The sequence below is a fragment of the Dasypus novemcinctus genome, chromosome X, assembly GCF_030445035.2.
Source record: "Dasypus novemcinctus isolate mDasNov1 chromosome X, mDasNov1.1.hap2, whole genome shotgun sequence".
Taxonomy (NCBI): domain Eukaryota; kingdom Metazoa; phylum Chordata; class Mammalia; order Cingulata; family Dasypodidae; genus Dasypus; species Dasypus novemcinctus.
This window is the reverse complement of record NC_080704.1, coordinates 1,615,715-1,640,326: the sequence shown is the minus strand read 5'-3', so window position 1 is coordinate 1,640,326 and position 24,612 is coordinate 1,615,715. Positions and strand designations below refer to the sequence as shown.

The window sequence follows — 24,612 nt, the reverse complement described above, 5'->3', positions numbered from 1 at the left end:
ACAGCCTTCACCCGCATTCAACTGTCTTAACATTTTAACCTATTGTGATATAATTCACATAGCATACTTTCACCCATCTGGAGTGCAAAATTCTGTGGTTTGTTAGTATCTTCACAGATGTATGAACCATCTCCACAGTTTTTATTTTTATATATTTTTTTAAGATTTATTCTTTATTTATTTCTCTCCCTTCCCTCCCCCCCCCCCCGTCCCCAGGTGTCTGCTCTCTGTGTCCATTTGCTCCACAGTTCATTTTAGAACATTTTCTTCCCATCCAGAAGAAACCCTGTGCTCTTTAGCCCTCATAGCCCACTGTCAACAGTCTGCCTACACGCATCCCTCCAAACCACAGTCTCCTTCTGTCTCTGTGGATTTTCTGGGCATTTCATTTAAATGGAACCAAACAACATGTGACTTCTTGGAACTGGCTGCTTTCATTTAGCATAATGTTTCCCAGGTTCATTCAAGCTATAATATGCATCAGGATCCATTTCTTTTTTATGGCAGAGTAATATTCCATTGCATGGGCAGACCACGTTATTTCAGTTTTATTTATTTATTTATTTTAAAGAAACTTTACAATGCATAAATGTTACATAAAAAGTATAGGGCATTCCCCTATGCCCCACTCCCTCCCCCTCCCACACTTTCCCACGTTCACAACATCCTTCATTACTGTGTTACATTTGTTACAATTGACGAACACATTTTAAAATATATTTTAAAATATATATTTTAATATTTTACAAATATTTTTTAAAGATATTTATTTATTTATTTATTTTTAAAGATTTATTTATTTATTTAATCCCCCCCCCCCCCCCGCCCCGGTTGTCTGTTCTCTGTGTCTATTTGCTGCGTCTTGTTTCTTTGTCCGCTTCTGTTGTCGTCAGTGGCATGGGAAGTGTGGGCGGTGCCATTCCTGGGCAGGCTGCACTTTCTTTCGCGCTGGGCGGCTCTCCTTACGGGTGCACTCCTTGCACGTGGGGCTCCCCTACGCGGGGGACACCCCTGCGTGGAACGGCAGTCCTTGCACCCGTCAGCCCTGCGCATGGACCAGCTCCACACGGGTCAAGGAGGCCCGGGGTTTGAACCGCGGACCTCCCATGTGGTAGACGGACGCCCTAACCACTGGGCCAAGTCCTCTTCCCTTATGTATATTTTAAAGAGATATTTAAATTATGTAAATGTTACATAAAAATATAGGGCATTCCCCTATGCCCCACTCCCTCCTCCTTCCACACTTTCTGACATTAACACCCTTCATTAGTGTTTTACATTTGTTACAATTGATGAACACATTTTAAAATATATTTTAAAATATATTTTTAATATTTTATGTACATTTTAAAAATATATTTAGAGTACATAAATGTTACATAAAAATATAGGGGATTCCCATATGCCCTGCTCCCCGCACCTCCCACATTTCTCCACATTAACAACATTCTTCATTAGTGTGGGACATTCATTACAATTGACAAACACTGTAATACCTGCTTAGTGGCACTTAGAGGCATTGCCACTAAGCAGGGATTACAGTGCACATTGGAGTTTACACTCTCTCCCGCACAATTTTGTAGGTTATGGCAAGCTATGTAATGGCCCGTATCTGTCACTGGAATGTCATGCAGGACAATTCCAATGTCCTAAAAATGCCCCCATATTTCATCTGTTTTTCCCTCTCCCTGATCTCTGAATCTCCAGTTCAATGATATAATTTCTTCCATTGCTGGAACCACACTAAATCTATAGTAGAATACCAGTAAGTCTACTTTAGTCCATAGTTCGTTCCCCAATCCTTAGGATTTGGGCATGGTGAAGCCCACTCCACCTCTAACTGAGAGAGGGCTTCGATCACATGGAGGGGACTCTCTTGCTCGCAATCGTAGACTCTCTTGGTTCCTTGGGATACTTGTTGTCCATCATCATCTCCTTGTTAGTTGTCCTGGGTGAGCCCAATGAACTAGAGAATAGGTGTTGCAACTCTGTTGAGATTCAGGGTCTAACTGGCACATGGACAGCCCAGAGATTTTAGTCTCTTGGATGTACACTTATCAACTCTAGTACTAATTCTAGATTCAAATAGAAGGGCCAGAAGAGCCATGTTTAAGGAAACCACAACTGAGTCCAACTCTGTCACATAGGGAAGCATAAATTCCAAAGTAGGGCCCACTGGTAGGGCACAAAACACCTGAGCTATCTGCCCTGATTAGAGTGTCTGGATGTCTCCAGAGCCCTCAGGAGCCCTGCTAGTTGAGGTGGTATTTACTTTGGCAGTTAATGAGATCCTGCTGAGACATGCATAAGTGTAACCTCTGGAATGAACTTCCAACTCACTTTGAAGCCTCTTAGCCATATTAACTCATCTGTCTTTACCTTTTTCCCTTTCTGGTCAAGGTCTTTTTCCAGTTGCATTGCTAGTTGGTGCTTGGTAGTAATAATCCCTGGGTGCCCAGGAGGCTCATCCCTGGGAGTCATGTCCCACACTGGTTGGAAGGTAATACATTTATATGCGGAGTTGACAGACCACATTTTGTTTATGCATTTTTCTGTTGATGGACATTGGGATTGTTTCACCTTTTGGCTATTGTGAATAATGGTATGATATACATGTACACATCTTTGTGTGGACACATGTTTGTATGTTTCTTGGACATATACCTAGCAGTGGGATTGCTGGAGGATGAGGTAACTCTGGTTAACACTTTCAGGAACCATAACATTTTTTCCAAAGAAGCGGCACCATTTTGAATTCCATCCAGTCATGGATGAGGGTTCCAATTTCTCCACATCTTCACTGACACTTGTTATTATCTGTCTTTGTTATTAAGCCATCCTGGTAGCTGTGAGATGGTATCTCACTGTGGTTTTGTTTTGTTTCCACTAATGGTCATTGAGGCTGAGAATCTTTTCATGTGCCTGTTGTACATGCTTTTAAATTTAATACACATGCTTTTCATGTGCCTATTGGATGTGTTTTTAAACTTAATGCACATGCATTCATAAAGAACGAATAACTCTGCCATTGTGTTGTATGCTCAGTGTTCATGTTTTCAAACTTTTCTGTGTTGATACATGAAGACTCAGCTCTTCATTTGCCCTTCTGTGAGGTACTCCATTGTGTAGACACATCACAGTTTATTTTTTCATGCTTTAGTTGGTGGGCATGTTCCACTCTTTCACTGTTACACACACTGACACACACACAATTGAATTTCCACTCTCCCTGGTCCAGAATCTTATCGTCTCTCACAACAGCTTCCTAATGAGTCTCCATAACCCCAGGTTACCCATAGCAACATGCTGTTTCTTTCTTTTATTGTGAAACATTACACACATAAAAAATGCATGCATTGGGAAGCAGATGTGGCTCAAGGTACTGGGTGCCTGACTACCACGTGGGAGGTCCCAGGTTCGGTTCCCAGTGTCTCCAAAAGAAGACAAGCAAGACAGCAAGTTGACGTGATGGACTGGCATGGCAAGCTGATGCAGCAAGCTGTCGCAACAAGGAGGCACAATGAGAAAACACAATGAGAGATACAGCAAGCAGGGGGCAGAGGTGGCTTGGGTGACTGGGCACCTTCCTCCCACATGGGAGGTTCTGTGTTCAGTTCCTGGTGCCTCCTCAAAAAAAAAAAAAAAAAAAAAGGAAGATGGGCAGACACAGAGAACATACAGCAAGTACGAACATGAAGAGGGGAGATAAAAATAATAAAATTAAATCTTTTTAAAAATGCATACATCACGTTTGTTTTGTAAGTTCACAACTTTTACTATACACATATTGTTTATGTTGGTTCATGCATGAATATGTACTTCAATAAATTGTTTTTAAAATGAAAAAAATATATGTGTCACACACACACAGTTTAAAAATACTTAAAAAGAGCATAGAAACTTCCGGCAATCATGCAGTTTAAGAAACAAAATACTACCAATACCCAGGCACACCCACCCTAATCTGCTTCTCTACCGTGACTGCTTTCCTCCCCTATGGAGTAAAAACCCTCTGACCTTTGGGATAATTCCTTTACTGCTTTTCTTCATAGTTTTACCCACTGTGAATGCACCCTAAGCAGCCCAGTTTATACCTGTTTTTGTAATGTAAATAAAGAGAAGCACAATGCGTTTTCTTCTTTTGCCTCTTGTTTCTTTCAATAAGATATTTGGGAATATCATCCAATTGCAATAGCCACACTTATTTTTATTGCTGCATTTTTGTTAGGAAATCTCTATTTTCTTATCCACTCAACTACTGGTGGACAATGGAGGTTTCCAGTTTCTTGAACAGGGCTGCTATGAATATGTGTCCTAATTCACAAGCAAGAATTTCTCCGGGAGTGCAATTTGCACACTTTGAATGCACCTGTTAGGTATGATGGTTGAGTTTACATGTAAACTCGGCCAGGTCGTGGTGTCCTGTTGTTTGGTCATGCAAGCACTGGCTTGGATGTTACTGTGAGGCTATTTCATGGACTGAAATCATAAATAAGTTGGTTGTATCTACAGCTGATTGTACCTACAATCAACTGAGGAGATTGTCTCCAACAATAAGAGAAGTCTCACTCAGTCCGTTCAAGTCTTTAAAAGGAGAAGTGATGATCTCAGCAGTCAGAAGGGAGAATCTTCATTTCTTCTTCAGCCAACCAACTTCCATCCAAAACCTTCATCAGTGTTCCCAGCTTGCAAGCTGCCCTCTGGAATTTGGAATGGCTCATCCCCACAGTCGTTGAGACGATTCTTACAAAAATCTCATAATATTTACTTAATATATTTCCTGTCATCCTGTTCCTGTAGAGAAACCTGACAAACACACTGGACAATGCCATGCTGTTTACCAAAGTGTCTCCACCAATGGGCACTCCAACATCCTCACATTTGCATCACAGAAGTGGGTATTATTAGTCTTGCTTTTTTACTGAACTCCAGGGTGTGTAACATCTACTCAATTGTGTTTTCAATTCATGATTGCCTGCAAGTAAGCGTGTTTTCATACATGCATTGCCCATTTGGATGATCTCCTTTATGAAGTGCCTGCTTAAGGCTCTGCTCTTTTTTCTCCAACCATTTCCTCAACCATCTCTGAATGTTCTTTCTTTAATTTTAATTTTTAGGAGGTACTGGGTTTCAAATCTGGGACCTTGTACATGGGATGCAAGCACTCAACCACTTAGCTATACCCACTCCACTCTGAGTGTTCTTTTTATATTCTGGATCTGACTCCCTGCTTCTCTTTTCACTCTCTCTATAGTGTCACTGAACGAGTAGACATTCTCCATTTTAATATCATGAAACATATGCTGAGGATTGTTTAAAAACGCCTTCTCTTTCTCCTGTATCATCTCCTACAAACTTATTTAGTGTTAATTTACACAGTTAGCTTTATATTCATCTGGTCATGATATTTGTTGACCATGTAAAATGGTTCTGATTACATTTTTCCCACACACACGCTATATTAGTCAGCCAAAGGGGTGCTGATGCAAAGTACCAGACTATTGTTGGCTTTTATAAAGGGTATTTATTTGGGGAAGAAGCTTACAGTCACAAGGCCCTAAAGAGTCCAACTCAGGGTACTTCCTCACCCAAAGTTGTTGGCCATGTGTTGAAACAAAATGGCGGGCAATGGCGGCAAGGGTTCCGCCTCCCTCTTCCTCTTAAAGCTCTTTGGGTCCAGCATCTTCTGATCTCAGCTGTAGGCTGGCATAGGGCTCGTCTCTCTTCCCAGGGATCATTTCTTTCCCAGCTCAGCAGTTCTGTTCTCTTCACCAGGTTGGCAGTAAACGACCAGGTGAATGGCTCATCGCCCTTCCCGGGGCCTCTGCCGTGTCTATGGTTCTGTCTCTCTTCCTCTCTCTTCTCTGTGTATCTACCTCTGTGTTCTTAGTTGAGGGTCCGTTTATATCACCCACCAAAGGGGGCAGGGACTCAACCCTAAAGATGTGGTCGAATCAAAGCCTTGATCTTGATTCAATCAAGTAAAGCTAGAGCCTTTGAATTTAACACAGTCAAAGGGCATCACGCTCAGAGAAACAGACCAATTTATGAATGTATTCAATATATCTTTTTGGAATTCATAAATAATATCAAACTGCCACATACACCCAATTTGCCCCAACAGCATCCTTGGAAAGGCTCACCCCTGGCCCTTTCCCGTCGGCGGTGCCTCTTTCATCCCAAACCCAGTGTCCACCCTCTGGTCTGCGGGGATTTCTGCTCTCTTGAGGTGGCCTCTCTGTCATTCCCAGTGCCAAGACCACACTCTCATAGGACTAGTTTCCTAATAGTTGGTGACAGGGGAGCTGATGTAGCAGCTCAGTAGTTGAGCACCTGCTTCCCATGTCCAAGGCCTTGGGTTCAATTCCCGCAACTCCCTGAAAAAAATAAAAGTTGGTACTTGCAAATTTGCAAATGAAACAAACAAAAAAAAATAGTTGGTGACAGCTGGCAGGCTGTCTCTCTGTCCTGGCCCGTGGCACGCCCATATGTTTAGAATCACTTCCTTAAGCCTCTCACACGTGCACCCCCACAAACGCCCCCCACAAACCGTTCCCACACATGGGGGAGCATCCCCCATCAACGCCCGACACAGGAAACTCCCGCTCACCTCCCATGCAGGAAGGAGCTACCCCATCTCCTCATCTGCAGGGGCTTCCCCACTGCCGCTCCCACAACTCAACTGCGGGAACCCCCCCCAACAACTTGCCCATGCTGTGCCTGCAGGGAGCCCCTATTTTTGCACCCACAGTCACTTCAAGCCATCTCTGCACCCACCGGGGTCTCCCCCAAACACCACTCACGAGGAGTCCCCAACATTGCAACCTCACTGTACCCCAGATTTCAGAGTATCCTCCCCCACATGCAGGCACCCCAACTCTACGCCCCCCCAGGTTGCCCCCCAACCCCATCTGCAATGAGTCCCCTACACAGAGCTGACCCCACTGCACCCCAATCCCCAGATCTCCTCCCCTACACCCCACATTCAGGCACCCCAACACGACGCCCCCCACTGTACCCCAAACCCCACGAGGTCCTCCTCTCCCCCACCTGCAGAACCCACATCTCTGCATCCCATCACCACAACCCCGCACGCCCCAGAACCTTCCCTATCCCCCCATCTGCGGAGACCCTCACCCCACCAGCGACCCTCCTCCACTGCCCCTCACTCCGCGGAGCCCACCCCCCCAAACCGTGCCCACGCAAACCCCCATCACTGTGCCCAATCCCACCCCTCACCGGGGGATCAACTCCCCACTCCAAGGGTCCTCCACACACCCCGCCCACGGGAACCCCTCATCAATCACTGCACCCCTCCACCCTACAGGGACCACCCCCCACCGCACCCAAGGACAACCCCCATCCGCTTTGTGCCTGCCCCCGCCCCCTGACCCCAGGCAGGAACTTGTGCCCTGGGGCAGGGAGGAAGGGGGCGGGGTTTCGCCCAGGGTGGGGCGGGACGGGGGCGGGGCCTTTACCCCGCCCAGAGGGAGGGGCGGTGCCTCAACGGGCGTGGCGATGGGATGTGCAGTGGGCGGGGCGAGGCCTTCAGCCCGGAAAGCGGGTAGTAAGGGGCGGGGCGATGGGATGTGCAATGGGCGGGACGAGGGGTGGGCGGGGCCTTCAGCCCCGAAGGCGGGCCGCATGCGGCTGGGCGAGGGGCAGGCGAGATCTTCAGCCCGTCAATCAAGCTGTAAGGGGCGGGGCGAGGGGCGGGCGAGGCCTTCAGCCCCGAAGGCGGGCCTCATGCGGCTGGGCGAGGGGCAGGCGAGATCTTCATCCCGTCAATCAAGCTGTAAGGGGCGGGGCGAGGGGCGGGGCGAGGGGCGGGCGAGGCCGTCTGCCCGGAAAGCGGGCAGTAAGGGGCGGGGCGAGGGCGGGCAATAGGATGTGCAATGGGCGGGGCGAGGGGCGGACTAGGCCTTCAGCCCCGAAGGCGGGCCGCATGGGGCGGGGCGATGGGCGGGGCGAGGGCGGGGCGACTGGTTGACGAGGCCTTCAGCCGGTTAAACGGGCCGCATGGGGCGTGGCGAGGGCGTGGCGATGAGGTGTGCAATGGGAGGGGCAAGGAGTGGGCGCGGCCTTCAACCCGTTAAGCGGGCGGCAAGGGGCGGGGCGAGGGGCGGGGCGAGGGGCGGGCGACGCCCTCAGCCCGTCAATCGGGCGGCAAGAGGCTGGGCGAGGGGCGGGACGAGGGGCGGGCGAGGCTTTCAGCTCCGAAGGCGGGCCTGGCAGGGCGATGGGCGGGGCGAGGGCGTTGCAATGGGCGGGGCAAGGGGCGGGGCAAGGGGCGGCCGAGGCCTTAGACCTTAAGCAGGCCGCATGGGGCGTGGCGAGGGCGTGGCGACTGATGGACGGGGCCTTCAGCCCGTTAAGCGGGCCGGATGGGGCGGGGCGAGGGGCGGGGCGCGACCTTCGACCGGAAGCGGTTGCCTTGGGGCGTGGCGAGGGGCGGAGCCAGGGGCCGTCGCGCCTTTGTTCCTTCCGCCCGGCGTCCGCGGGGCGCAGCGGGGCTCGCGTTCCGGGCTGGGCCTGCGTCGCCATGGTGCTGTGCCCGGTGATCGGGAAGCTGCTGGGGAAACGGGTGGTGCTGGCCAGCGCCTCGCCGCGCCGCCAGGAGATCCTCAGCCAGGCGGTGAGGGGCCGGGCTGGGCCCGCGGGGTGGGCGGGTCGTTAGGGGCGGGGGGGGCCTGCCTGGCCGAGACCCCCCGGGGGGGGTCAGGGGCCGAGGGTCAGGGGTCGGGACTGAGGCTTCCGGGCCGGGGTCGGGTCTGTGTCCTGGCGCTGGAGACCGAGAGGCGGGAGTAGGTATAGAGGGGGAGGGGGAAAGGTACGAGGCAGACGCTGTTTTGTTTTTGGGGGGCGTTGGGGGGGGTCCTGGGGGGTCACCTGCGGGTGGGCTGATGTATACGAGGGTGGCAGGATTGCAGGAGGTGGGAGAAGTGAGGATGGCGCTTCCTCACTGGGGGTTGGTAATTCCCATTCTTGTCCTCACTGGACTCTGGGGATGACAGGCCCCTGACATTATGTATTTTGGGAATAAAAATTTGTCGCCCTCACCCAGGGGCTCCTTTGTGATTCTGGTCGAATTTCCTGCGAGCGGTTTATTTGTGGAGCGCAGGCCTCGGGGGCACCCGGGAACCCTCTGACCTGTTGTGTCAGCAGTCACAGGGTTTGCAAATCAATAACTGCCCCAAGCAGCCTCTGGTGCCAACTCCTCAGCCAGCCTCTTCCCACCAAGTGCCACCCGGGGGGCTGTGGCCACCTGCCTCTCTTTGAGAGGAGCTCCTCGTTCTGGGGGGGCTTTGCGGTCTGCCCAGGTTCCTGGGAGGGTCAAGGGGCCGAGGGGCGAAGGCAGCCTGGGAGAACACGCCGTTCATTGTAAATCTGCCCTCTGTCATCTTCCCCAGTCCTTGGCACTAAGCCCTCCTGACTCACTTCTCTTCGCTGTTAGGGTCTCCGGTTTGAAGTGGTCCCTTCCAGATTTAAGGAGACACTGGACAAAGCTTCCTTTCCCAGCCCTTATGCCTACGCCATGGAAACGGCCAAGCAGAAAGCGCTGGAGGTGGCGCACCGGATGTACCTGGCAAGTCTACCTTTCTGCTTGACTTTTTTTGGTTATTTTTAAATTTTTATTTATTTATTTTTATTTTATTTTCTGCTTGATTTTTAAAGTTTGTTGGCCGTGAGGGAATGCTTAGGTTTTGGGGTTTTTTTTAAGATTTTATTTTTTATTTATTTCTCTCCCCTTTCTCCCACAACCCCACCCCTCCAAGTTGTCTGTTCTCTGTGTCCATTTTGCCACATGTTCTTCTTTGTCCGCTTCTGTTGTTGTCAGCGGCACGGGAATCTGTGTCTCTTTTTGTTGCATCATCTTGCTGCGTCAGCTCTCCGTGTGTGCGGCACCATTCCTGGGCAGGCTGCACTTTCTCTCGCACTGGGCGACTCTCCTTACGGGGCGCACTTCTTGCATGTGGGGCTCCCCTACGTGGGGACACCCCTGTGTGGCAGGGCACTCCTTGCGCACATCAGCACTGCGCATGGGCCAGCTGCACACAGGTCAAGGAGGCCCCGGTTTGAACCGTGGACCTCCCATGTAGTAGACAGACTCCCTAACCACTGGGCCAAGTCTGCTTCCCCAGTGCTTAGGTTTTAAGGTATATGTCATAAATAAATACCGTTTATAATATATAATGAACACAGTTTATCTATTACTACATATTACCGTGTCATAGTCTATGGCAACTGATAGAACGTATTATTGTGGAGGTTATACTAAGTACTGTTGTAGAATAATGAATGTTAATTGACCCATTGATTCACCTTCTGCAGTGATAAGGCTAGAAGTGCTTGTATTTAAGGGGGACATGAGTTTGAGGGTGTATGAGGGTTTCAGGTAAGTGCGTTCACCTGGGACAGTGGGGTGTTTGGCGCCTCTGAGCTGTGGCCCTGGACTGTCCTAGGAACTGCCGGCTCAGCACTCAGCCAGCCTGCCCCAGCCCTTAGGGCTCCCCTGCCCGCTTTTAGGGAGGCACAGTGGCCCTCACCAGCATGCTGTTGTCCCATTGCCTGCCTGTGGCTCTGGGCCACCATTTGCTGCTCGGCTCTGATGCCCCAGGTCGAATTACCTGTTGACATGTTTATTTCACCCTCCAGAGTACCTTTTCCTTGAATGATAGTGAATTAGACACTTTGGGGCTTAATTTAGGATCTCTCAGGGAGGGTGACGGGCCCCCGAATTACCTTATTTGGAACCTTCCCGTGAAAGAAACAGAACCCTGCGGAACAGGGGAGCGGGTGTAGCTCAGTGGTTGAGTGCCTGCCTTCCACGTACAGATCCCGGGTTCGATCCTTGGTACCTCCAAGAAAAAACCGTGGAAAAGACATGAAAAGCGTGCAGGGCGTGATTTGGGAGGTCAAGAGCCAGTCCTGAGGGATGTCAGCCCCTCACTCATCCTGTGGGCCCTGCAGGTTCCCACCTGGGTCCGTGGCCCTGTCTGGGAGGGGGTAAAGTCAGAGGCAGCCAACAGGCAAAGTGGTGAGGGGGCGGGCTGGGGCCCACTGGTGGGGGTCCAGTGACCCACTCGTGTCCGTGTCCTTGCTGGGGACACCAAGGGGACCCAGGTGAAGCCAGCTTCGGGCCAAGGATTCCATTTCCTGCCTCACGCCCGTAGCAACGTGGGAGACAAGCAGCCATGCCGACTTGACGTTTGTATTCGGATTTCTCGCAGAAAGACTTACGGACCCCCGACATCGTCATCGGAGCCGACACTATCGTGGTGAGTCCCTTTTGGGGAGCTCCTCTGAGCCTCCAAGTTGTTTCAGCTGCCTGCAACAAGGAGCGGGTAGCGCTCAAGTGGTTGAGCGCTTGCCTCCCTCGTTCGAGGTCCCGGGTTCAATCTCCAGTACCTCCTAAAAAAAAGTCCGCGACAGTTCCCCTTGTTTCCCATCCGGAAATGAACACGGAGCGTGCCACAGGGAGCCAGCAGCCCCCTTGTGGGGTGTGAGTCCCTCTGTTTAGGGGAGACTGGACGGGCTTGTGGGGCTGCTGTAACAAAGCGCCACACACCGGGAGGCGGGAAGACACAGATGTTTGTCCTCCCACAGTTCTGGAGACCAGGAGTCTGGCCGCAAGGTGTTGGAAGCTCCCCTGGAGGCTCTAGGAGAGGCCCCTTCTTGCCCCTTCCAGCTCCCGGGGCCCCAGAGGCTCCTTGAGCTCTAGAGGCATCGCTTCAGGCTCCTCCTCTGCCTCCACTGGCCCCCCGCCTTGTCTGGGTCCACACGGCCCTCAGAAGGATCCCAGTGAGATGGAAATAGGACCCATCCCAATCTAGCCTGGCCTCTTTTTAACAATCACATCTCCAAAGACCCTATTTCCAAATGAGATTCCATTCACAGACAGTGTGTTAGTCAGCCAAAGGGGTGCTGATGCAAAATACCAGAAGTGGGTTGGTTTTTATAAAGTGCATTTATTTGGGGTAGGAGCTTACAGATCCCAGGCCATAAAGCATGAGTTCCTTCCCTCACCAAAGTCTATTTGGAGCAAGACGGCTGCCGACGTCTGCGAGGGTTCAGGCTTCCTGGGTTCCTAAGTTCCTGGGGCTTTTCTCTGGGTTCAAGGTTCCTTTCTTCCTGGGACTGGCTTCTCTTTCCTCTGTGTGCTGACTTCCCAGGGCTCCAGCTTAAGTCTTCAGCATCAAATTCCAACATCAAAACGCCAACCTCAGGAAACCGTCAACTCTCTTCTTCGCCTTGCCTTTTATCTGTGAGCCCCCACCCCTTGGTGGGTGGGTGGGTGGGGACTCAATGCCCTAATCATAACTCAGTCATGCCCAGGTACAGACCTGATTATAAGAATAATCCAATATCTATTTTTGGAATTCATAACCATAACAAACTGCTACCGATACCAAGGTTGGGGATGTCAACACATTTTTTTGGAGAACACAGTTCAGATCAGCCCACAGCAGATACTGGGGAGCATGCTCCTGCTGGGAGGTCCCACGGGGTGGGCCTCACCACAGACCCCTGCCCTGGAGATTGACCAGCCTGATGGCCAGTGTCCCCCTGGGACGCCCAGACCCCTCCACCAGGCGCTCTGTCCAGTCTCCAGGTGGCGGCTGTGGATTTGAGTATTTCAGACAGTGCAGGGTTGGAAAATGCCGGCTTGGGTGATCTGCCTTGCTCGTGGCTGCCACCTGTCTCCATGGGGCTTGCGTGGCACCTACACGTGCAGGTGGGAAGCAGACCCTGAATCTAAATTATGGTGAGGGATGTTTCTTCGTTGAGGCTAGTAAGTGAACAGTGACTAAGTTAAAGAATAACTTCCTTAACTCAGGAAGTTAAGCACAGAAGTTAGTATAGACCCGACATATTACTCAGGATTCTCGTAGGAAAGAGAACTGACAGGAGAGCTCTGCCAATAGGATGAGATTTTATAAAATGGTTTCACACGACCACGGGGATGCACAAGTCCAAATTTCATAGGGCGGGCTGCAAACTAGGGGCTTCAGTGAAGGTCCCTGACGAGTTCCCAGAAGACACTGGTTGTCTGAAGGAGAGACAGTTTTTCTCCCTGAATGCTGAAATCACTTCTCCTTTGAAGGCCTTCAGCTGATTGGGTGAGACATCCCACATTGCTGATGACAGTCTCCTCAGTTGATTGTAGATGTAACCAGCCACCTGTGCAAACAACTCACCGATGATTAAAGTCCATGAAATGCCCTTGTGTGACAAATAGCCCAGTGCTCGCTTGACCAAACCGCTGGGCACCGTGCCCTGGCCAAGTCAACACATTAGCCCGCCCATCACAGATACATTGCCATTCTTTAGTCAGCCCAAAAGAATGGACAACAGTAAAAATCGTATCATGAGTCACAATAACCAAAAGGGAGAGACTACCCACGTGCTCTCCGATAGAGGTATGGATCAGCAAAGTGGTGTTTATCTAGACAATGGAATCCTAGTCAACCACAACAGGGAAGGAAGTTCTGATACACATTAAAATGTGGGTACACCTCCAAGACGTCATGGTAGACGAAATAAGCCAGACCCAAAAGCCCACCTCTTACATGCTTGTGTTTATATGAAATGTCCAGAATCGGTAAATCCATAGCGACAGAAAAGAGAGCAGGGGTCTCCAGGAACTGGGGAGAGGGGGGAATGAATGGTTAGTGACTTGTTTCAGTCTGCCGGGCTGTCGAAAGCAATGTACCAAAATGGGCTGGCTTGTACGCCAGGGATTTATTAGCGTACAAGCTTGCAGTTCTGAGGCCGTGAAAATGTCCAAATCAAGGCATCATCGGGAAATACTTTCTCCCCAAGGACCAGATGCTGGCAGCCCTGGGCTCCTGTGTCACATGGTAAAGCACACGGTGGCATCTGCTGGACTCTCCTTTGTCTTTGGGGTTTCCTGCTTCCATCTCCTTGCTTCCTGCCTTTCTCTCTCTCTGTCTGAATTATATTCTCTTAAAAGGGACTCCAGGAAGAGGATTAAGACTTACCCTGGGCCATGCCTTAACTGAAGTGACCTAATCCAAAGACCCTGCTTACAGTAGGTCCACAACCACAGGCATGGATTAGCTGTAAGAACAGGATTTTCAGGGTTCCATATATTTTCCAACCATCACAGCTGCTGAAGGGTAGAGGTTTCCTTTTATTTATTTATTTAGTTTTTACTTTTTTTTTTCTTAATTTTTAAAAAATGTTACATTCAAAAAAATATAAGAGGCCCCCATATACCCCCCATCGCTCCTCACCCTACTCCTCCCACATCAACCCCACCACCCCCACGGGACATTCACTGGACCTGGAGAACACACCCTGAAGCACCACTGCACCACATGGTTAACAGTCCACATTGTAGTTTGCACTCTCCCCCAGTCCACCCAGTGGGCCATGGCAGGATATATAATGACCAGCATCTGTCCCTGCAGCACCACCCAGGACAACTCCAAGTCCCCAAAATGCCCCCACATCACATTTCTTCTTCCCTCTCTCTGCCCCCAGCAACTACCGTGGCCACTTTCTTCACATCAGTGACACAATTTCTTCTATTACTAGTCACAGTAGTTCCATAGGAAGATATCAGTAAGTCCACTCTAATCCATACTCTATTCCTCCATCCTGTGGAACCTGGGATGGTGATGTCCACTCCACCTCTAAATTGAGACGGGGCTTTGATTCCTCATGGCTGATGGATGGGATTCTCCTCCATGCAGTTGTAGGCACTCTTGGCTCCCTGGTGTGGTGGTTGACCTTCTTCACCTCCCTGTTAGCTGGCCTGGGTAAGTCCAATGAACCAGAGGGTAGCAGTTGCAAGACCTCTGAGGCTCAGGGCCCAGCTGGCACATGGACAGTCCAGAGATTCAGGTCTCCTGAGTATAAACCAACCCCAGCACCAACCACAGGTTCAGTAAAAGTGACAGAAGAGGCACGTGTAGAAAGATCACCTCTGAGTCCAGCTCCATCATACACAGGTACACAAATTCCAAAGTAGGGCCAACTGACACGGCACTGAATTCTGGAGCTATCTGCCATGACCACAGAACCTGTGGGTCTCCATAGCCCTCAGGACAACCAGTACCTGGGGTTGTATCTACTTTGGCTGTCTCTGGGGTCCTGCTAAGGTGTGTATAAGTGCAACCCCTCCGATGACCTCCCAACTCTTTTTTGAAGACTCTTAGCCATGTGAACGCATTTGTCTTTGCCATTTCTCTCTTTTATTCAAGGTCAAAAAGCAGTCTTGAACACATGATCCTACATGTAGGCTGAGATATTCTGCTGATCTGAGTTGGCGCTGTTCTTCAAGGTCTTTTTCTAGTTACATTACCAGCTGGTGCCTCGTAGTAATCCCTCAGCACCAGGGAGGCTCATCCCCAGGAGTCATGTCCCACCCTGGGGGGAAGGTAATGCATTTACATGCTGAGTTTGGCTTAGAAAGTGGCCTCCTTTGAGAACATGGAGGCTCTCAGGAGGTAACTCTTAGGCACCCTGCAGCTCTAGGCTTAGTTCATATTTCAGGCGCACAGGCTCCTAAGCATAGTCATCAGTATCAAGGGCTCATCATTGGACCATCCTTCTTCACTGGTCTTTTTTCCCTTGCACGTGGGGGACTGTTGCTGTTCCACTGGGGAATGTGACAGAGCTCCCCTGGCTGGGAACTCAGCACTCCCTCAGTTGTCCTTTGTAACTGTAACTACTACGAAAATACACAACATGTGTCCAGACATTTTTACATACCCTAGATAACACGCCCTGGAGAACTCCCTCCCAACCATGTGCCTCCATCAATAACACCCCACACCAGTGTTCCTGCCCTGCCATAGCTGAACCCATCTGTGGTCAAAAATTTCTTCAACAAAGAAGCCTAATATATTGCCAAGTTCAATTAAGAGGAAAATGAAATATAGTGATGGGTTTAAAAAATTAGAAATAGAATACATACTAATTTAGAAAAACTAAAATAGAGAAAAAATAAGTTGGAGTATTAAAAAATGAAAAAATATCATAAAGATTTGTTTTTGACGTTTTGCATTGCATCACTGCAATAGACGTTGCCCTGTACGAACAGTGGCAAGGCAATTTCAGGTTTTCTTCAGTGTCTATATCCTTGCTTTTTTTCTTCTTCTCATTTTTAATTTTGTCTTTGTAAAAGTTTTAGATCACAGTAATTCACATATATAATATAGGGAATTCCCACATATCCAACATCAATCCTTTTCCCCCTTCCCCAGCAATGATCTTTTTACATGTTCATGTTATATTTGCTGCAGCTGTTGTACAGATATTGAAATACAGCTTTCAAACATGGTTCTGTTTTGGTTCACATGATGGTTTATATTTTAGACTGTACAATTTTCTAAATTTTTAGTTGCCTTATGTTTTACCTTATGGTTTACATTTATACATTTTTGGTGAATTTAGTATGTCCTATATCCATCACTGCATGATCCTGCAGGACACTTCCACTGCCCCAGAGTTATCCTGATTCCATCTATTCTATACGTCTCCCCCCCTCCCCTCAGGGCCCACAGTGACAATCAATCTTCATTACTTAAAGGATGAGATCACAGATACTTGCCACAATGTTGAGGGCTTGACCTACTCGACTGCCCTAACCCATTGGGAGCCACCCGTTCTCTGGAGAGACACAATTCCCTCTGATTGAGAACATCAGGTCTCCCCAGGATGTGGGTACACCTTCACTCTCATTGCATGGGTCTCCACCCAATGATATAACCCACTGTGACAAAATGAGCACCCACACACTTCCTGGAAGCCTGCCCCTGTGCCTGATGGCCCCCCCCCCAAGCACCTTAAACAGATAATCCATCCTTATTACATTGTCTAAAGAGTTTTCTCAACAGTATAGTTCCAACCACATACCTGACAATCTGCCATGTTCATCTGGTCCCCCCAGCCCCCTCCCCCAATTCCTTGGGCCCTCTGACCCATCCTCCCAACCCTAGCCCCCCTCAAGCCCACAAAGCCCCACCCAGAAGTAACCCTGTGCCCCCATCTCATCCCTTCCCTGTACAAACACTCACCTCCAGCTTATCATAGACTTCCCCCACGTAGGCGTCAGCTCGCAACCTTCCTCTCCCCTGCAGTTCCTACACAGAGGCGATGGTAGCAGAACATGTGAATGCACTAAATGGAACTGACTGGTTCCCCTCAAAATGGTGATATTATGTCAATTTCTAATTTGAAACGAAAGAGCAAGCCGTGCACACGTCACAGTCTTGCCTGTGAAAGGGACACCCCCTTTCCATGCCCTCTCTGTGCTTTCCTCCCGCAGACAGTGGGGTCCTTGATCCTGGAGAAGCCTGTGGACAAGCAGGACGCCTACAAGATGCTCTCCAGGTGGGCCTGGGGAGGCCCCTGCGCCTGAAGCAGCGGCGGGGCCGGCGAGAAGGGCCACGTCCGCTCCGGCTCCTCCGTTCCTCGCCCTCCCCCTGGCCCGGCCACCTTCTCCGGGGTCGGGGCTGCCCGCCGCCCGGGGGTAGACGGGAGCCGCCTTTGAATTCAGCTGGGACGGAGGTCCCTCTGACGGGCCTTCACCTGCAGCCCAGGTGCAAACACGAGCCTGGGGTCTCCGGCCCCTTCCTCGCCCAGGCTCAGCGTCTTAGTCTGCGCAGGCTGCTGTGACAAATGCCAGACAGCACAGGCTTCGGGGGCTGGGGCTCACTCCTCGTGGCTGGAGGCTGAAGTCCCGCATCACGCGCCTCCAGGCTGGCTTTCTCCCAGAGCTGCAGCGTCCCCGCAATCTTCCGCTCTCGGCACTCTCTCTCCTCGCATCTTCTCCTCTGGGCCCTGCTGACCTCTGTCTTCTCCTCGCCCATCTCCTCCACTTCTCCTCCACACAGGCTCAGGCCCCGAGCCAACTGGCCTCAGCCCAGTGGGATCTTCATTTCCTCTGCACGAGAGTCCTCACCCAAAAATAGCACCTTCAAAGGTCCTCGTGCAAACAGGGCACACCCACAGGGACGTGGGTTAAGATTGCGGGGGCCACGGTTCGATCCCACCAGCGTTTCCTCCCAGGCCCATCTCCTGCGTTTCCTAAGAGCATCCACGTCTCGAACCCTGGGTCCCAGAACGGCCCCCGAGTGCGAGCGGTTCTCGCAGCGGCCGAGCGCACCTACGCACGCTCCCACCCGGGCAGGGGTCCTCCAGCTCGGCCTCGGAGCCCCACGCCCGTCGTGACATTGGCTGCAGTGTGTGCTCCGGCCGCGCCCAGTCCTGGAGCAGCACGCTGACCCCGGGAGGCGCGGGCTCGAGCTGCGTGCTCTCGGCGCTCGCCGCTCTCTCCATGGCCGCTGTGTGCACGCCGCTTGCGCCCCGTGTCCTGGGCTGGAAAGGGATGGCTCGGCCGCCCCGCCCTGAAATGGACGACCCCAGAGACCGGCGTCCACCCACACAGGGTGCCCCTTGGGCGCCGCAGGGAGGAGGAGCTGAGGGCGCGGGCAGCCTGGAGGCTCGGCCCCAGGGCGTCGTGAGCCAAGCCCTTCCGCGCTATGGCCCGGGCGCTGATGCTGCCCCCACCGTCCCCTTGCAGGTTAAATGGGAAGGAGCACAGCGTGTACACGGGCGTCACCATCGTCCACTGTGGCAGCCAAGGTAACCGCGGCCCCGCGCCCCCGCGCCCCCCACCTCCCACCGGGCAGTGGGCGGCCATCCCTGAGGGAGGCCGGGGGCCACCAGGCTGGGGGTGCACTCACCGGAGCCCCCCAGAAAAACGGCCCCACTCACGGGGGGGGGTACCTGTCCTTCCTGGGCGGCTGTTGACCTGAGTGTCTGTCCTCACTTTTGGGGTGTCTGCCCTCACTTTTGGGGTGCCTGACCTCCCAGGGCACCTGTCTGTCTGGGGTTTCGTTCTAATGGGGTATCTGCACTGGAAGTGTCTGTCTTTCTGGGGAATCTGTCTGCTTGGGTGTCTTTCCTCACTTTTGGAGCATCTGTCCTTCCGGGCATCTGTCTGCTTGGGTGTCTGTCTGAGTATCTTCTGTCCATCTGGGAATCTGTCCTCACTTTTGCAGGATCTGTCCTGGGCATCTGTCCATCTGGGTGCCTGCCCTTCTAGGCATCTGTCCTCACTACTTTTGGGGCATCTGTCCTTCTGTCTGTCCACCTGGTTTTCTGTCCATCTGGGTGTCTAGCCTTAGTTTGGGACAGCTGTCCTGGGAGCCTGTCCTTCTGGGCATCTGTCCACCTGGGTGTCTGTCCATTTTGAGAGTCCATCTGGGAATCTGTCCTCACTTTTGGAGTATCTGTCCTTCTGGGCATCTGTCCACCTGAGTGTCTGTCCATCTGGGCATCTGTGCTCAGTTTGGGGGCATCCGTCCTGGGCGCCTGTCTTTCTGGCCATCTGTCCACCTGGGTGTCTGTCCATTTGAGTATCTATCTGGGAATCTGTCCTCACTTTTGGAGTATCTGTCCTTCTGGGCATCTGTCCATCTGGGCATCTGTGCTCAGTTTTGGGGCATCTGTCCTGGGTGTCTGTCCTTCTGGGCATCTGTCTGTCTGGGTGCCTGTCCGTTTGAGTATCTGTCCATCTGGGAATCTTTCCTCACTTTTGGAGGATCTGTCTTGGGCATCTGTCTGTCTGGGTCTCTGTCCATCTGACTATCTGTTTGCCTGGTTTTCTGTCCATCTGGGTGTCTCTCCTTAGTTTTGGGGGCATCTGTCCTAGGAGCCTGTCCTTCTGGGCATCTGTCCGCCTGGGTGTCTGTCTGAGTATTTGTCCATCTGGGCATCTGTCCTACGTGTCTGTCCATCTGGGCATCTGTACTCAGTTTTGGGGCATCTGTCCTGGGCATCTGTGTGTCTGGGTATCTGTCCATTTGTGTATCCCTCTAGGCATCTGTCCTCACTACTTTTGGGGTGTCTGTCCTTCTGGGCATCTGTCTGCCTGGATGTCTGCCCATCTGACTATCCACCTCGTTTTCTGTCCATCTGGGCGTCTCTCCTTAGTTTTGGGGCATCTGTCCTCCTGGGCGCCTGTCCTTCTGGGCATCTGTCCTGGGTGTCTGTCCATCTGGGCATCTGTGCTCAGTTTGGGGTCATCTGTCCTGGGTGCCTGTCCTTCTGGGCATCTGTCCACCTGGGTGCCTGTCCATTTGATTATATGTCCATCCGGGCATCTGTCCTCACTTTTGGGGCATCTGTCCTGCGTGTCTGTCCACCTGGGCATCTGTGCTCAGTTGGGGGCATCTGTGCTAGGCGCCTGTCCTTCTGGGCCTCTGTCCTCCTGGGCGCCCGTGCTTCCTCCCCGGCCTCCCCTTTCAGACGGCCAGCTGGACACCGAGGTCTGCGAGTTCTACGAGGAAACCAAGGTGACATTCTCGGAGCTGTCCGAGGAGCTCCTGTGGGAGTACATCCACAGCGGGGAGCCCATGTGAGTCTTGGCTCCGCTGGGGCGCTGGGGGGCGGGGCGGGAGGGGAGGCCCAGCCAGGACGCCGCCTGGGGCCGGCACATGGGGGCGGGGTGCAGGGCTCAGCGGCCCAGCGCCCAGAGGGGCTCCTGCCTCCAGCAGCGAGGCCGGCCCGTGGCCTCTCCCAGACCCGTGGCCTCTCCCACGGCCGCTCATCTCTCAGTACTGCCGGACAACCTGCTTCTCTCCCGGAAGGCAAAGCCTCGAGGCTTCAAACAGCCCCGGATGAGGCACGACCCGGGGTCTGGACCGCCCCCGCCCCGCGGCTCCTGGCCTGGCTGGGGGTCTCACTCCCACTTCCAGAGACCGCCTGTGGCCACCCGGCCTCGTGCCTCTCCTTGTATGAGTTTCCTGTCTCTGCCATAACAAAACACCACCCACGGGGGGTGGCTCCAAACGACAGAAACTTATCCCCTCCTAGCTCTGGACGCCACAAGTCCAGTATAAGGAGTGGGCAGGGTCGCCCTCCCTGGGGGGCTCTGGGGAGGCCCCTCCTGCCCCCTTCCAGGCCAGCATCCTCTTGGTCCCACCCGCCCTTCTCCGGTTTGGCTCCATCCTAATTAATCGCATCTGCAAAGTCTCTTTCCAAATCAGGCCACTTTCGTGGACACGGGTGGACCTTGAGCTGCCTTTTTTTTTTTTTTTAGGGGGGGGGGGTCCTTTCCCAGGTGGCAAAGGAGCGGCCAGGCTCTGGGGCGTCTCCAGGGCCTGGGCAGGGGACAGTCCCCTTACCGTAGCCCCCCGCCCCGCCCCCAGGGACAAGGCGGGCGGCTACGGCATCCAGGCGCTGGGGGGCATCCTGGTGGAGCGCATCGTTGGCGACTTCCTCAACGTCATGGGTTTCCCGCTCAACCGCTTCTGCAAGAAGCTGGCCGAGCTCTACTACCCGCCGGGCCCCGGGGGCCGTGCGGCGCGCCAAGCACGACTCCATCCCGGCGGTGGACAGCTTCGAGGACCTGAGCGACGAGGACGGCAGCGCGCGCCCGGGCGCCGGGGACACCCCCGGCGGCGGCAGCAGCGGCGGCGCGCGCTCGCCTGGAGACGGCGGCCCCGAGGGGGCGGGCGCGGAGCCGCAGGCGCGCGGCCGAGGCCCACCGCCGGGGGAGCGCGCAGGCCCTGCCCCCTTTCCCGTGGGACCTCGTGGAAATCCTGGACGGATTCAAAGCGTCCAAGGTAGGCGGGCGCCGCCGCGCCTCCCGCTCCGCAGGGCTTGGGGAGCAGCCAGGGGCGGCGGGGTCGGCCCAGGCTGGCGGTGGGTGGGGGTGAGCTGAACCCGCAAGAAGCACCCTCCTACCCGGGCCCGTGCCCAAGTGGGGGGTCCCCGTTACTGCGTCCCTGCCCATATGGGGCGAGCACGGGCTGCCTCCTGGGGTCCCGCTCCCAGCCACCCCGCCCTTAATCACTTCAGCCCAGACCCTCTCGCCCCTCCCACGAGGCGGGTTCTGCCTTCCGCTGTGGCCCCCGGGGGCCTCAGGCTATGGGAGGAGGTCTAGAAGGGACACCAGGGCCTGCTCCCTGCCTTCGCGCCATACCGTAAAGTGGATGTGGACGATATCCAGGGTTTAGGGAAGAAAGGCAGGCGGTCACATTGGGCCTCGGTTTCTCTGGTTAAACCAAACCACGTGCCTGTAACACGCCGCCTGCCCATGGATACGGCTCTGCTAGTTTCAAGTCCCCCCCCCCCCAACTCCCCAGCCCCGAGTTTCCGGAGCGAGCAAGAAGCCGGGGCTGCGGGTTTCCCGCGCGCCAAGTCCGCTCGCACCAGGGCGCTCCTAGACAGCCCAGCGCTCCGCCAAGTGGTGCCCCGGTCCCCGCCCCTGCGGCGTGTCCTGCCCCCCGGAGCCGTGTCCTGAGCAGCAGGCAAGCCCGTGCGCCTGGGAAGGCCACGGAGGAGCGCGGCCACCGCGTACGAGGAAGTGGGGAGGGTCCAGCACACGCAGGGTCCCCGGGTCTCCCCCAAAACGCAGAGACCCGGCTTGAGGAACTCAGAGTTGCAGGCAGGAGTTCTTTCTGGGTGAACAAGGAAGCTTGGGTAAGGGGTGTGGTGACGGACAGCCCAGCTTTGCGAATGTAATTGAAACCAGGGAATTAGATACTGGTGCGTGGTTAGAACGGGGAAACTTTAGGTTGCACAGATGTTACCAAAGTAAAAAGTTAATTAAAAAAAAAAAAAGGCACCAGGATGTTTGTTAAAACTGGCCTGAGATATTCACCGCTGACGTACGTTTTTGCCCTTGAATTTTCTCCCAGTGGATCGCGCTACCCATTTGGTTATTATTTTAGCTCTTATCATGTGCAAACCTTGTTCTGACTGGGGGCAGACTTCTCTCTTCCCTGTAGAAGATTCAAATAAAAATTTTAAAAAATAATGGAAAGACAAAGTAAAAGTGAAACTATTGACTTTTAAAAAAAATGTGGTGAAACAGCTATAGTTCAAAACCATTTAACCATCTTGGACCGTTTCTGACATTTTTAAGTTTCCACATTTTTTTAGGAGGTCCCGGGGATGGAACCCGGACCTCGTACGGGGGAAGCGGGCGCTGGACCCTGAGGCTACATCCGCTCCCCGCCGAGAGTTACTTTTTCAATTTGTTTTGATGTTAGGAGGGGCTAGGGCTGGCACCCACGGTGGGAAGCGGGCGCTCAACCGCCCCCCCCCACGCCCTCCCCACCGGCCTCCGCCCTTTGACTGTCTGGGAGCCCGGAGCGCTGGGAAAAGCCCCCGCTCCCAGCACGCATGCCGTGTGCCCACTGCCGGCGCCCCTGTCTCTCCGCCAGACCCTGTTCACGGCTACCAAGCTCAAAGTGTTCGACCTGCTCAGAGACGGCGCCGCGCTCTCGGCCGCCGATGTGGCGGGCAGGATCGACGCCTCCGTGCCCGGGACCCGAGCGGCCTGCTGGACGCGTGCGCCGGGCTGGGCCTGCTGGACAAGACGGGGCGAGGTGAGCGCCGCGGACCTTCGTTGTGCGCGTGGGGTCCCTGGGCAACTCTGCTCCTCCCCAAAGGACACTGGCCCTGCGCACCAGGCAGGGGCTCGTCGCAGGCCCTTGGTCCGGTAGCATCAGCCTCCCACCCCTGCCGGCTATCCCAGCTTTTAGCCTCCCACCCCTGCCGGCTACCCGAGCTTTAGCCTTCCACCCCCGCCGGCTGCCCGAGCTTCGGGGGCCCATTGCCGCTGGAAACAGCAGGAACTTCATCTCACCCAGTTCTGGAGGCGGGGAGGGCGGTGCTCCCAGAGACCTGCAGGGAACAGTCCTTCATCACCTCTCCCGACCTCCCCTCGCCTGCCAGCCGCCCCGGTGTCCCCAGGCTTAAGGCTGCATCACCTCTCTCCCCCATCTCTGCGTCTTTCTCCAGGCCCCTTCTTTTTTCTTTTTAAGCTTTTTTATTTCTCTCCCCTTCCCTGCCCCCAGTTGTCTGCTCTCTGTGTCCATTCGCTGCTGTGTTCTTCTGTGTTCGCTTGCATTCTTGTCAGCAGCACCGGAATCTGTCTCTTTCTTGTTGTTGCGTCATCTTGCTGCGGTCAGCTCTCTGTGTGCGGCACCGTTCCTGGGCAGGCTGCACATTTATCACGTGGGGTGGCTCTCCTTATGGGTGCACTCCTTGCATGTGGGGCTCCCCTACGCGGGGGACACCCCTGCATGGCACGGCACTCCCTTGCGCGCCATCAGCACTGCGCGTGGGCCAGCTCCACACGGGTCAAGGAGGCCCGGGGTTTGAACCGTGGACCTCCCATGTGGTATGACGGACGCCCTATCCGTTGAGCCAAATCCGCTTCCCTCCAGTCCCCTGCTTAAAAGGACCCCAATCCTGTTGCTTACAGCCCTCCCCACTCCGGCGTGAGCTCCCATGAACTACTTCCCATGGGCACTGTGTTTCCACATCAGCCACATTCGCAGGGAGCAGGGATTCGGATTCCCACGTAGCTTTGGGGGCGCGATTCCACTCACGGCCCGGGCTGTCGCTCTCCTCCCGAGCACACAGTTTTGCCTCACCTAGGGTCCGCTCGTGTTTCCGTAAGCTGGACTCTTTCCAGTAGACAGGCCTGCCCTCATCCCACGCCCTGAAAGGACAAACGTCTTTCAGTGAGAAGGTGATTTATTGCGGAGTGCACAGGCAAGCGACTGGAGAAATCTTCCCCAAACCAGTTCACAGTGAAAATGGGAAGCTCGGATTTTA

The 24,612-nt window shown here is 53.4% G+C and overlaps 1 protein-coding gene across 1 annotated transcript in view; it reads left to right on the top strand.

Moving 5' to 3' along the window:
- Positions 1 to 8,443: 8,443 nt before the first annotated feature.
- The window catches only part of LOC101437075 (probable bifunctional dTTP/UTP pyrophosphatase/methyltransferase protein), a 54,730-nt gene continuing 38,561 nt past the window's right edge, over positions 8,444 to 24,612 (top strand). The window contains 11 exon segments of the mRNA XM_058291033.2: positions 8,444 to 8,635; positions 9,455 to 9,586; positions 11,232 to 11,279; positions 17,300 to 17,364; positions 18,557 to 18,618; positions 20,287 to 20,395; positions 21,189 to 21,329; positions 21,331 to 21,424; positions 21,426 to 21,605; positions 23,211 to 23,324; positions 23,327 to 23,375. Coding sequence (XP_058147016.1) covers positions 8,543 to 8,635; positions 9,455 to 9,586; positions 11,232 to 11,279; positions 17,300 to 17,364; positions 18,557 to 18,618; positions 20,287 to 20,395; positions 21,189 to 21,329; positions 21,331 to 21,424; positions 21,426 to 21,605; positions 23,211 to 23,324; positions 23,327 to 23,375 — 1,087 coding nt within the window. The 5' untranslated portion in view covers positions 8,444 to 8,542.